This window comes from Pelodiscus sinensis, chromosome 7 (assembly GCF_052426305.1).
Source record: "Pelodiscus sinensis isolate ZL-2025 chromosome 7, ASM5242630v1, whole genome shotgun sequence".
NCBI lineage: Eukaryota > Metazoa > Chordata > Testudines > Trionychidae > Pelodiscus > Pelodiscus sinensis.
In genome coordinates, this window is record NC_143058.1 from 72,304,599 (window position 1) to 72,319,207 (window position 14,609).

At 40.2% G+C, this 14,609-nt stretch overlaps 1 protein-coding gene across 3 annotated transcripts in view; it reads right to left on the reverse strand.

Moving 5' to 3' along the window:
* The window catches only part of DNAH7 (dynein axonemal heavy chain 7), a 239,243-nt gene that overhangs the window by 94,975 nt on the left and 129,659 nt on the right, over positions 1-14,609 (reverse strand). For all 3 annotated transcript variants that reach the window (XM_075934215.2, XM_075934214.2, XM_025182029.3), the window contains 3 exons: positions 11,949-12,149; positions 4,426-4,581; positions 3,605-3,773 (listed from right to left, as the gene is read on the reverse strand). In XM_075934215.2, the coding sequence (XP_075790330.2) occupies positions 3,605-3,773; positions 4,426-4,581; positions 11,949-12,149 (526 nt within the window). The remainder of the gene's footprint in view (positions 1-3,604; positions 3,774-4,425; positions 4,582-11,948; positions 12,150-14,609) is intronic.

Below are 14,609 nucleotides of genomic sequence, written 5' to 3' on the forward strand. Positions count from 1 at the left end.
ATCCTGGATAAGATCCTTAAATATCTTAACTTCAAGAACAGTACCAATGACTGCAATCAGATGTCTAATAGAATAAGGTACTATCAGAATCTGGCTTTCTGAAAGTGAGAATAGTCTAGAAATTCACATTGAAGTGGCCTAACTGGTCACGTTCTAAATAAGTTTAAACTACTTTAAAAGGTGTCTCTTACAGACTCATGGAAGAGTAGGATTGGAAAGGACCTTGAGAGGTCATCTAGTCCAATCCCCTGAACTCAAGTCAGGATTAAGTATCATCTAGAGTATGGACAGGGAACCTTTTTTGGGTCGGGAGTCATTTGACTGGGGTTACGTCTAGACTGCATCCTTCTGTTGACAGAGATATGTAGATTAGGCATGTCGAAATTGCTAATGAAGCAGGGATTTAAATATTTCACGCTTCATTAGCATAAATATGGCCACCGCTTTTTTTTCGAAATGGAGCTTTTTCGGGAAAAAAAAACCCCAGCAGTCTAGACGCGGATCTGTCGAAAATAAAGCCTTTTTCGAAAGATCCTGTAAACCTCATGTTTTGAGAAATACAGGATCTTTTGAAAAAGGCTTTATTTTTGACAGATCCTTGTCTAGACTGCCATTTTTTTTTCCAAAAAAGCTCTGTTTTGGAAAAAAGCGGCAGCCATGTTTATGCTAATGAAGCACGGGATATTTAAATCCCTGCTTCATTAGCAATATCGACGTGTCTAATCTACATCTCTCTGTCGACAGAGAGGTGTAGTCTAGACACAGCCTTACAGAAAAATCAGTCAGTGACCGCATGCAAGTGAGAAGCAAAAAACAACCCTCATGGGCATGGCTCCTGACTGATAAGCAGGGGGGAAAAGAATTACTCACCTCACTCATGCAACTCAGGATGTTAGGATACCCCTCGCACTCCAGCTGCATGGGGGAGTGCCAAGTGTCAGGGTTTCCACCAGGACCAGATTAATTCTTCGGAGGGCCTAGGCAGGTAGATATTGTGGGCACCCCTAGGCTCTGGGGTGTGGCCAAAAATGAGGGGGTTCAGTGTGTGGGAGGAAGCTACCAGGGAGTGGGTGATGGTACAGAGTCTGGGCAGGAGGTAGTGTGCAGGGTTTAGGCAGGCGATAGGATGCAGGAGTGGGCTGAGAGTGGGAATGCAGATTCAGGGCAGGAGGGAGGCTCAGGATGCAGAGTCTCTGTACAAAGGAGGGCACAGAAAGAGTCTGGGGTTGGGGGGTCTGGGCAGGAGGTGGGGTGCAGGAGCAGGCTGAGTATGGGATGTGTGTGAGAGCAGAGGTGCAGCAGCGAGGTGGGGTCTGAATAGGACGGGGGCACGGAAGGGGGCAATGGATGGGACACTACCTGGTACAGCTCCAGGGGGATTGCACAGGTGGCTCCACACCACCCTGCATTTGTGGGCATCACCCCCTACTGCTCCTTTTGGCTGGGATTTCCAAATGGGAAATGGGAACAACAGGGTGGAGCCTGGCCTGCGCTGCCGTTCCAATGCAGAGCCATTTCCTCCCTCACCAGGGAGAGCCCAGAGGTCAAATGCTGACCACAGCTTGCCTAGATCCAGCCCACAAGGCTCATCACTGTCCCGTAATAGCAGGGAGCCGGCACCGGTGCTTTAGCCATCTTGGTGCCCCCCTGCACAGCGAGAGCACTAGCTCTTGCTTACCCTGTTGTGGGAGGGGGCAATGGAGCCCCAAGCCTTGCGGGCCCAATTAAGGAAGGGCCATCGGCTCCCGACCCCTCATCTAGACCACCTCTGACAGGTGTTTTCCTAACCCACTCTCAAAAATCTCCAATAGCAGAGATTTCACCACTAACCCAGGCAATTTATTATACCCTGAGAGTTAAGACATGTTTCCTAATATCCAACCTCACTTGCTGCCATTTAAACCCATTGCTTCTTGTTCTCTCTTCAGAGGATAAAGAGAACAATTTTTCTCCCTTCTCCTTGTAACTGTTTTATGCACTTGAAAACTGTTCTCTTGTCCCCTTCTGTCTTCTTTTCTGCAGACTGAACAAACTCATTTTTTCAGCATTCCATCGCTGTTCATGTTTTCTACATCTTTAATCATTTTTGGTGCTCTTCTCTGGACTTACTCTAATTTATCCACATATTTCCTGAAACGTAGTACCCAGAATGTGGCACCAGCTGACCCCAAATCAGCACCAAGTAGAGTGGTAGAATTACCTTCTCATGTTTTGCTTTAAATACACCTGCTAATGTATCACAGAATGATGGGTTTTTTAATCTGTTTAAAATTGTTGACATGTTAATTTGTGATCCACTATGACCCCCAGATCCCTTTTCACAGTACCCTTTCCTAGGGATGGGTACCATACAAGGTCATCATCTAGCCCAAAAAAGCTGGCAATACTCTGACTGGGAGAGAATTTCAGTATAATCATGTAAAATCTACAACAAATTACAGATCACAGTGTGTGTGAAATTAGTAAGACACATTTAGAATCTGTTATATTAGCTTTCCATTATACACCTGTTTATTTCTGCATGTGCTACTTTCAGCTACTAATGTCCAGTGCACACCCGCTAATCTCTGCATGTCAGAACACAATGGCATACTCCAAGAAGCATGACCTTGCTGCAGCAGAAATTAGCCCTGTCTTCCAGAGGCAGTTTGTCCTTAAAGTCTAGGAACTTAAAGCAGTCCAGAAAATTGTGTTTGGAGAGAAGGGCTGGATAATTTGAGACTTCTTTTGGCTATGCCTATGAAGTTTAAGAGAACATTAATCCCTAAGGCTTGAATGTGAAGGCTCACTAGCTTTAGACATGTTTGAGATAAGGTCTGTCCTTTTAGAGCTTTTAAGAGCAGCTTTGCTTTTGTCTATATGCACACACTGTTTACTCTTGAGAGGTGGGCCCAGCAACAGGATCCTTCCCTCTCCTCCTCTTCTCTCTGGATTTAGACACAGAATTGGGAGACATGCTGTTTGCTGACTTTCGATCATATATGTTGGGGCGGGATCCTCACTGACCTGGATCTGACTTAGATCTTATTGCCTGCTCCAGAAGGTGTTTTCAAAGTGGGAGCTCTTGCACCTCCATGTTCAGCTGAAGAAGGAGCAGAAGACACTGTACTTGGCAGAGATATGCATTGCCCAGAATAGTAAAGGTTGGCAGTAAAGTAGCAGAGCCAATAAACGTATTTTTGAAGCACAGAATCCTGGACATAATCCAAGTCCCAAAACTAATTGTGAGCGTTCTTCAGGGTGCGGAATCTAACATTAGCCAAGTATAACTATCAAGCACACTAACAACAAACTAGGAATAAAATAACTTTGAATCTATTTATAGGATGAAGAGAAAGGAGTTCTGAAGAGTGGCAATTCTGATTTGGGTCATGCAGAGGAGAAAGAACTGGAAAGGGGGCCAGTCTGCCTCACTCCTTATTCTTGGTATACAGCAAGAAGACAACTGAGGTGAAAGCATGGACTAACAAATACTACATGCAAGAATTCTCCAGTCTTAGGCATATGCAGACATACAGATCAGCTCTTTAAAAATAACACATTTTATTGTAGGTACTTAGAATTTGATTAATAAATATAATAATACATTATACATATATTTTACCTGCTGGTCCCATCGCACACATAATTTGAATATCCACAAGTTTAATCATAGTGCAGTCTTTAAGATCATACCAATTCCAGTGATCTAACCACTGGCGAAGTAACTCAACTGGAGGTTGAGCACCATAGACCTCTCGTGCTGGCATATTTACATCATCTACAAATACAACCTGAAAATGAAATTATGAAATACATTTACTTTTCTTAATCTCTTTTTAGTATGTTTTCTAAACTTTCTTAAACCCATGGAAACTCTGAAATCCATCAGAATCCAAGGACATCTGCACAGAAGATTCTGGCCTGGATCTTGCTGCCACATCCCTACAAACTCTAGACATCAGAGCCCATGCAGAAATTATTCTGCTATCAGCTCACCTGACTGTGGATGACTCTACAATATGTCCTGGAGGGTGAAGTTACATAGTATGAAGGGGAAAGCAATTCTGGGTACCATTAATTCAGTTTGCAATTATTTGCACTGCTACTCCACAGGGAAAATGGCTTAGATATGTGTCATTCACACACTGCCTTATCCCACCCCCAGCATCTCCTCAGAAGATGCTGAAACACTGTGAGGAAGTCTCAGGACAGCTAGAAAAAAGTATCTTAGAAGGGTCCCTCTCCCTCAATTTGGATCTGAGGACATAGATACCCTTTCATTTACATAAACAGAACAGGGAGCACAAGAGTCTAAATAAGGAGAATTAGAACTCTGTCACTCTAAAATTACTCTATTAATCCTGTGTAATTTTACTTTTGGGTTACAGTTGAGAAATATTGTATTTAAGTATTTATTTTGGTAAAAAAATAGATTTCAGTTACCATTTGCTTCCCAAGAGGAGGACCAAAAACTCCTTTCCTTCTTTTATCTAGCTTAGACATGATAATATTCTGAGTCTGAGCTGCTGTAGTTTGTGCTGAGAAATTAATGAGGAGTGGTTTGTAGACTTCTTTATTCAAGCTATTTAAAAGAAAATTCTGCAAGAATGGTGAAGAGGAAAACATTAAACCACACATATACATAAATCTGACAAATTTTCAATTATTTCCTGCGCAGCGAACAAGATTAATATTTATTGACAAACATCTATATGGAAGTTTTCTTATTAATTTTGCAAGTCACTGCTTTAAAATGATGGAATGACAATTGATCCCTGATTATTAACATTCAAACTTCTTTTATGTTATTCCAGAGATAAACCAACATTCTCAGGATAATTCAAAGTTTTAGGACCTAGATTGTTAAGGAGGCAAAAACAAGAAAACCTACCTAAATCTCATCATATAAATTTCACATTTTCTCAGACTATCTATATACTTACAATATATCATACAAATTCAGTATACTCTCTCTCCACACATAACATCTCATTATTCTAACTAAGTACGATTTGATCAAGCATTGCTTGTAGAAACCTAGGCACTAACTCTGTAAAACAGGGGTTCCCAAACTTTTTGACATGGGGACCAGTAAATTCATTCACGAGCTTTTGGAGGACCAGTAACATTCATTTGCATAGTTGCATATTCAATAAGCAAATGATGAATATTCAAATAAGTTGTTTCTGGTCCTCCCAAAGCCCCCAGTGCCAGCGTAAGCAAAGCTTTTGATACAGTCACCCACAATATTCTTGCCAGCAAGTTAAGGGAATATGGATTGGATAAATGGACTGTAAGATGGATAGAAAGCTGGCCAGATCAGGGTTTCCCAAACTTTTTACTTTAGTTGGAACCTGGTTTTTTTTCAGTACTGTCTTTTGCAGCCCAAAAATATAAACACATAAAAAAAAGAATGAAAAATGAATACATTTTCAGTGTTTCACCCAGCTGCATCCTCGACCCAGCCTGGGCCAGGGCTTGGGGGACCCAGCGCCACATGAGCACTCCAGGAGGCTGGAGCAGGAGCAGATTGGGTATGGTATCTGACTAAGAGGGAGGATGCAAAGAAGAGAAGGGTTGCCAGGTGTCCAGTTTTGTACTGGACAGTCCGGTATTTGAAGGTTTTGTCTGGGAAAGAAATTGAGAAATTACCAGACATATAAAATGCCTGGTATTTTCTAATTAGGTACCTTTTATTATAATTAGGTGTATTAGTCCTTAGCTGCCTGGCTGGTAGATGTGCTCACGCTGTCTGAGTGTGTCTACCAGGGCAGAGAGTTCCTTATTCTGGAGGGCATAGCAAGCTGTTTGTTTATATGGTGGACATGTGACCTATATACCGTGCGTAGCCAGGCCTGTAGTGATCTCATATGGAGGTGAACATATGGTACCACAAACGTGGCTGCTGCCACATGGCCCAGAAGTTAAAGTCAGTATTGAGCTGTGATACGTGGACGAGCTTGTGCTAGTGATGCGAGATCCATGATTGCTGAGAACCTTTGTGATGGAAGGGGCGCTGTTGCTGTTAGGCAATCCAGGTGTGCCCCTATGAATTCTAGACACAGAGTGGGACTAAGCATGCATTTCTGGAGATTCTGTGTCATGCACTGTGGGATCTTTCAGTAGGCAGTCGTCTAGGTATGGGAAGATGGTAATTCCCATTTTTCACAGGTATACTGCCACCACTTTTAGGGCCTTGGAAAAGAACCCATGGGGCTGTTAAGAGTCTGAATGGCAGTGCTTTGTATTGGAAGCGGGGTCTTAAAAGGTGAATCGGAGAAAACATCTGTGCACTGGGTGTATGGAAATGTGAGTATAAGCATCCTGGGGGTGGATGGTAGACAGCCAGGCTCCCCTCTCCAAGGCAGGAATTATGGTGGCTAGGGTTACCATTTTGAAATGCTGAGTTCGAATGAACTGATTGAGGCCTTCATCCACCTGTCTTTTTGGTTGTGAGAAAATAATGAGAATAGAACCCCTTGCCCCTGTGGCCCCAAGTTGAAGGAGACGGTCTAGTTCATGTAGGAGCACATCTTCCTGAGAGGGGTCCCTGAAGATGGACAAGCAATGGGGGTGGGAGGGTGGGGTAACTAAAAATAGGATACAGCAAACCATTCAAATAATTTCTAGCACCCATCTGTCGGTGGTGATGTTATGCAACACTGGATAAAATGAGGCTAGTCTGTTGCCAAATATTGTGGATGAGATGGATTGCTGCCATGGAGATACTGGGGCTGTCAGACCCTTAACCGACCCTTCAAAAGGTCTGATGTGAAGTGGATGGCTGCTTGTCTATGCCTATTCTGGCCTGGTGCATGCTTGGTGTTGTACTGTCTATGTTGGTTAAAAGGCGTTGGTCTGTATAATATATAAGGGTACGTCTAGACTACAGGCTTTTGTCGACAGAAGTTTTGTTGACAGATACTGTTGACAAAGCTTCTGTCGACAAAGAGCGTCTAGACTACATTCAGTTCTGTCGACAAAGCAAGCTGCTTTGTCGACAAAACCCTGTAGTCTAGACACAACCCTAGATGCAATAACACCTTCTGTCGACAGAACTCTGTCGACAAAAGGTGTTATGCCTCGTAAAATGAGGTTTACCAGCGTCGACAAAACTGCTGAGTTCTGTCAACGTTATGTCGACAGAACTCAGCGGTAGTGTAGATGCAGGTATAGTTTTGTCGACAAAAGTCCACTTTTGTCAACAAAACTCTGTAGTCTAGACACACCCTCAATGTATAAATGACCGTCCGTGCTTTTTGCGACAGGGATGTGGAGGCCAAGTGTCTTAAGCATGGCTTGTGAGTCCTTCAAAGTATGGGTTTGGCGAAAAGCTTAGTGCCATAGAAGGACAGATCCGGGGAACCCAGAGAGCTGCAGCCATGAGGCTTTCTACAAGACCATGCTTCCTTTTTATTATAATTCATAAGCTGTGGAAAACATACCCTACTCTGTACCATCGCTTATTTCAAATAAGTGTGATTTTATTATTTATGTGTCTAATTTCATATGTTAGGCAGGTGTATACTCAAATCCAAAAGCCCCAGCCTTATTCAGGGCATAGCATGGATGGTGCTCACATAATGAGCATCTACTAAATGTTTTATCTACATTTAAGTGTGCTGATAGATGCACAATATTCCAACTCTGCTCTGAATACAGTAATTAATTTCCTCATGGGCTTTTCCATGTCATTCAATACCTGACTACTTCACAAACATTCATTCATTTATCTTCAAAATATCTCTGTAAAATGAGGAAGAGGTAGTATTCAATTTTACAGATTGGGCATCCACTAATTTTAGATGCCCAATTTGAGACATGAAAGACCTGATTTTCAGAGTACTTAGCATTATATAACACTTTATATGTACAAAGCACAGCTCCTATTGACTTCAGTAGCAGTTGTGAGCACTCATCACTTTTTAAAGTCAGACCCCAGTGTCTCACATCAGGCAATGAGAAAAGGAGAAACATTTGATTAGTGACTACCAGTGAAAAGTTTGGCTTAAGAGACTTGCAAAGCATTATACAGGAAATCTTTGACAGCGACACTCCAGAGCGGTGCTCAACTTCATTAGCCATTAGAGCAGCCTTTCTTTTCCTGCAATCCCTGCCTCATTCTCTATACATGTTCCAACTTCTGCAAAAAATGAGACAAAGAGTCTATAGACAATCTCCTTCACTACACATCTGTGATTCATCCCTGAGCAGATATATACTGTGTACTAAGTGAGGCAGGGTCTTTTGTAGGAAAAAATAGTAATAATAGAATCACAGACTACTAGGACTGGAAGGGACCTCAAGAGGCCATCGAGTCCAATCCCCTTCCAGTTGAGATGCTGGAATATATTTGCGGGGAAAAAAGATGTATTAAAAATAAAATCAGTGGAGCTGTATGAAAATCCCTTGTTTGCTGACATTTCCCTTCAAAAGATAGATTATGAACTTTAAAAATTATCAATATGGACGAAGTGTTAGTCGTCGGCTGAAAGAGCATGATCTAACATATAATAATAAAAATTGTGGTCATCTTGGCATCCTTACAGTAATCATTACTACTTTGGTTATTTTTTTCTTCATTTTCTGAACTGGGAAGACATATTTCACGTGTCTGGGGCATTTGTGTAACAGTACATGTTTCTCTTTGCTTCCAACTTTGCTTTCTCTTGAAATGTAGAGCTGTTTTTTCTTGTGGTAAGAAGATCCAGCCAAGAGACTTCCAACTGTTTCATATCTGAAGGAACCTGAATGAAAGGTTTGATTTCTCTTTGCATAGCCAGTCCATTTTTCCTTTAAAGAGTTCTTTGGGAAGTCTAAATAATGAGATGGGTGAACAAGAGTGCCTGGTATTAAAGAAGGATATTGATATAATAAGCATCACAGAAACTTGGTGGAATGCGGTCAATCAATGGGACACAGTCATACCAAGGTACAAAACATATTGGAAGGACAGAACAGGTAGTGCTGGTGGGGGAGTGGTGGATTTCATGAAAGAAAATATAAAATCAAATGAAGTAAAAATCTTAAATGAACCAAAATGTTCCATAGAATCTCTATGGATAGTAATTCCATGCTCTAATAATAATAATAATAATAATAATAATGTAGCAGTCAGGATATATTACCAACCAGGATAGGAACAGTGACTATGAAATGCTAAGGGAGATTAGAGAGGCTATCAAAATAAAAAACTCAGTAATAGTGGGGGATTTCAACTGTCTCCATATTGACTAGGTAAACGTCACCTCAGGATGGGATGCAGAGATACAGTTTCTTGACACCTTAAACGACTGCTTCCTGGAGCAGCTGGATCTGGAACCCACAAGAGGAGAGACTATTCTTGATTTAGTCCTAAATGGAGCACAGGATCTGGTCTAAGAGGTAAATAAAGCTGGACCACTTGAAAATAGTGACCATAATGTAATAAAACTTAATATTCCTGTGGTAGGAAAAATACCTCAGCAGCCCAACACTGTGGCATTTAATTTCAGAAAGGGGAACGACACAAAAATGAGGAGGTTAAACACAAATTAAAAGGTACAGCACCAAAAGTGAAATCCCTGCAAGCTACATGGAGACTTTTCAAAGACACCACAATAGAAGTCCAACTTAATTGTATACCCCAAAATAAAAAAAACACAGTAAAAGACCAAAAAAATGCCACCATGGCTTAACAACCAAATAAAAGAAGCAATTAGAGATTAAAAAGGAATTGTTTAAAAAAGTGAAAGTTAAATCCTAATGAGGAAAATAGAAAGGAGCATAAACTATAAAATTAAGTGTAAAAATATAATAAGGTAAGCCAGAAAAGAGACTGAAGAACAGCTAGCCAAAAAATAAAAAAGTAATAGCAAAATGATTTTTAAGCACATTAGAAACAAGAAGCCTTCTATACAATCTAAATGCTAACAGAAAGTTCAAAGACATTGCGGAGAAACTAAATGAATTTTTTTCTTTGGTCGTCATGACTGAGGATGTTAGAGAGATTCCCAAATCTGAGCCATTCTTTTTAGGTAACAAATCTGAGGAATTGTCCCAGATTGAGGAGTTATTAGAGAGGGTTTTGGAACAAACTGATAAATTTAAAACAAAAGGAAAAACTATGTAGCACTTTAAAGACTAACAAGATGGTTTAATAGGTGATGAGCTTTCGTGGGCCAGACCCACTTCCTCAGATCATATTCTGGAAGAGAACTGACATGACCATATATACCAAAGGAATACAATGAAAAAAGTGAACACATTATTAAACTGACAAATCAGATTTAGTACAGAAGGTGGGGTGAGGGAGAGGGAGGAACAGAGGGAATAGCTATTTATGAGTCAATGAATGGATAATCAGAGGTGATAAGTGGGGAAGTTATCTTTATAATGGTTAAGGTAATTAGCATGTTTGTTAAGGCCCATTCGTAAAGTGTCAAATTTAAGCATGAAAGAAAGTTCTGAAGTTTCCCTCTGTAATCTGGTGTTAAAGTCTCTTGGAAGTAAGATGCATGTAGTAAGGTCGTTAAGACTATGTCCAGATAGGTTGAAATGAAAAGCAACTGGTTTTTCCTTGTGAAGATGTCTGATGTCTGATTTGTGGGCATTAATTCTTTGGCGAAGTGTCTGAGAAGTCTGTCCAATATACATAGCAGAAGGACACAGTTGGCACATGATGGCATAAATTATATTTCTGGATGAACAGGAATATGTGTTCTTGATCATATAACTGACATGGTTAGGTCCAGTGATGGTGTCACCAGAGTAAATATGTGGCCAAAGTTGCCAACAGGGTTTGTTGCAAGGGAAAGTTCCAGGGTTGGTATTAATGTGGTATGTCCTGTGGTTTTTGGTAAGAATCTTCCTGAGGTTAGGTGGTTGTCTATAGGGGTATGTCTACACTGCCACTCCATGCCCGCAGCTACACTGAGGTGTAACGAGGTGTAACGGTAGTTTGAATTAGAGAGCCTAATTCAAACTACCTACTCCGTGCCGTGTGTAGCCGCGGGCACAGAATCCGCACTAACGGGGATTTAAAAATGGCGACGTCCGGCAAGATGCAAATGAAGCCTGGGATATTTAAATCCCGGGCTTCATTTGCAACTTCTATTGCCTACATTAGCCACCCTTGTTCGAACTAGGGTGACAGTGTAGACATATCCTAGGAGACTCCAGACCCATAGTCTCCTAGGGTATGTCTACACTACCCCGCTAGTTCGAACTAGCGGGGTAATGTATGCATACCGAACTTGCTAATGAAGCCCGGGATTTGAATTTCCCGGGCTTCATTAGCATAAAGCCGGCGCCGCCATTTTTAAAAGCCGGCTAGTGCGAACCCCGTGCCGCGCGGCTACACGCGGCACGGGCTAGATAGTTCGAACTACGTAGCCATTCCGAACTATCTGTACTCCTCGTTCCACTTTTGCACATGCTTAATTTTAAAGATAGCAAGATTTAAGATACTTTTACACAGATGTGCTTACATTCTTTGTTTCAAAGGCACGGTTTTCTGAATCAAGGCCTAACTGGTATTTTAGCAAAACCCCCAGACATAATTTCTGTGCTTAGAAAAATTTTTCATAATATATTAAAGTATTTCAAATTACATTATATTTCTCTGTACTGGATTCCCAACATATCTTTATTATTTATCTCACTGCCATTAGGGATGAAAGCCAAATATTAAAAGCAATGAAGACAAAGTGTATCATGTGTGTACCATATGTGAGGAGCAAAAGATTTTCTTTTTCCCCTCACAGTTACACAAAATGAAACACAGTACAGTTACTTGACTTTAATAAAAACCGGTGAACTTGTCTGATTTACATGTTTAATAATTAAAACTAACATCCATAATTTCATATCTCAATATCAAGTAATTTGTTTCTCAATTTGCTTTTATCTACAGTTTTGACAGGTTAATCCTTACCATACACGTTTTAAAACAATATATAGTTTCATTTTTTTAAAAAATCACTTACAATAATATAGACACTCTTCCCAGTTCCTGTTGGCCCCACAAATACGGAAGGTTTTTGATGCACTGTCAGCAACTCCATTAATGCAGAGCATCGAATAGTATCCAGAGTAGGTACAATGATTTCATTAAACGTCATATCTCGAGATATGGGAGGAGATAATTTGAGAGTTTCCACCCATGGCTCCCATATTCCTGGTCCCTGCTATAAATTATATGAATAGTCAAACATTTTATAATAAGTAAAACCAAAAAAGTTCTGTATTAATATAGCTGACTGTATGATAGATGAACACAGACGTTAAGTCTACACTAGGGGTTAAATCCAAATTATGATATGCATCTCCAGCTACATTAATTATGTATCTTAAACTGAATTTTGGCACCGTCCACACAGCAGAAGGTTGACAGGAGCACACTCTCCCTTCGACTACTCTTACTCCTCATAGGAGCAGGACTGCTGGCATTGACAGTTTGTATTAGCATGTCTTCACTTGACCTGCTCATTCAAATCCCCAAAGATCAACTGCGGCAGCTTCAATCTTCACTGTAGTGTAGACATGACCTTAAAGAATAATCACTACTAAAAGTTGTTATTTTCATGTTTGTTTCAATATCAAAAAAATGGACTACACTTAACCAGTTTTGTTCTTTCAATTCAGAATACTTAAAAAATACAGAAAACCAGACATTGCTTAAGTGAGTAAATACATAAAGATTTTGCCCTGAAGAAAATAAACACTGGAGCTTTTCATACAAATTTATCACTAAAGAAAAATATGAGAAATTTCTTACCCGATAATTTTCTCTCTGTCAGCAGCTTCTCTTCTTATTTGTCATTAATACATAATACCTCTATGTGGAACAAAGGCTATGTCTACACAGCAGCATTATTTTAGAATAACTGATGTTCTTTTGAAATAACATAGTGTGCATCTACACTGCCAGCCTTTATTTTGAAATAATGTTGAGCTGGAGGACTTCTTACTCTGATTCCTGTAACCCTCATTTCATGAGGAGTAAGGGAAGTCAAAGGAAGAGTGTTCTTGCTTCAACTTCCTGCTGTGCAGACAGAGCCAAAAGCAGCGTTAAGATATTTTGACTTAAGCTACGCAATTGATGTAGCTGAAGTTGCGTAGCTTATTCCGACTTTAATCTTGCTGTGTAGATATGCCCTCGGAGTCTAATGTGGCTGGAGTCTCTAGGATTAAGCTCCACCTTTCATCTCAAGCCACCAGAACAGTTCATTAAAGGTGCAGAAATACTTCAGCAACCAATTGTTGGCATTATGACAATAATTTGTAATTAGCTATTAGCCTTAAGGAAATTATTGCAAGTCTCCCTTTACAGAAAGATTTCAATATGTTAACCAATTATATTCCTGATGTTTATCAGACTACCTGAATGAGATGCATACAGTAAGAAGCTGTTATCAGAAAGAAAACTATCAGGTAAGAAAGTTCTCATTCTGCTGCACAACTTGTCTCTTCATTAGTGAGTAGTGAATCATACAAATGGACAGAAAAAGGAAAAGCAGAGTTTTAACTATTATCAGAGTAGATTAATAGACAGAAATAAGAATTATCCACATATAAAGCACGATATTCGCATTTTAAGGAATTATTAGGGAAGCCACCTGACAATCCCTTCCTATTAAATGAAATGGAATCCAGCTATGCAAACCTTTTCTAAATGGGGGTTCATACACCTTTCCCCACAGTACTACTGGGGAACTTGTAGAGGAAGCATTAATTCCTTCTTCAGCATCCCCAGATGCTTATCATGCCAAGTGATGCAAAATTTTAACAAATTGTCTGCAACAACTTTAAGGCCCTCAAGTTCTGACATTTTGGACAGAATTAGTTGAACAAGGTAAAACTGGCAAATGTATTTCATATGCTTAGGATAGATCTTCAGAGCTCCAGGAACAATCATTTATGTCACAGGTTAAAGGGACAGTAATGACTGCTACTCTTATGAGGTAGGTGAAACCTTGATATGGTTTGAGCTGAAACTTTAAACTGATGAACTCACAATCACTTTAAGAAGCATACCCCTCTTAAATCAACTGTAAGAGACAGTTAATGGGAAACACCTACAACAAAGCCTAATAGTTACCTCAGAAGCTAGCATCTGCTTGGCAAAGCATTCAACTGAGCATTATGACCAACTGGGTATAGAGTGGATGTGGGGATGGAATACACAGAAACTGAAACCAGACTGAAAGAGGCACCTGAAGGAGCAGCTTAAATATGTGCCTTATCCTGGGGATAGGTTGAGACTTTTTTTTGTGACAGTGTAGGCTGAAAAGTGTGCTCTTGGTGCAATGAGCTAAAGAAGCTATTTCCTGCTTGCTTTTTGGGTAAGACACACAGAACTTGGTACGTTCTTCGTAACCAAAAGCACTCAAAAGTGTCTATTACCAATTTCTATTCCAAACCATGACTTGCTGTTCAAGTAGAAAAGGGCTAACAACACAAAGGAAGGTTTCTGGAGCTATAAAATATAAATTCACATTTTCTATGAACATGTATATATGCATACTTTGTGACCTAATAGTTGCTGTAACAACTAAAAGAGAGAGCAAAAGGAAGAGCCTTGAAAAGGAACTGTGACCTCTAATAAACAAATGCTTTTTTTGTCTTTGCCATGCTTAGGATTTTGT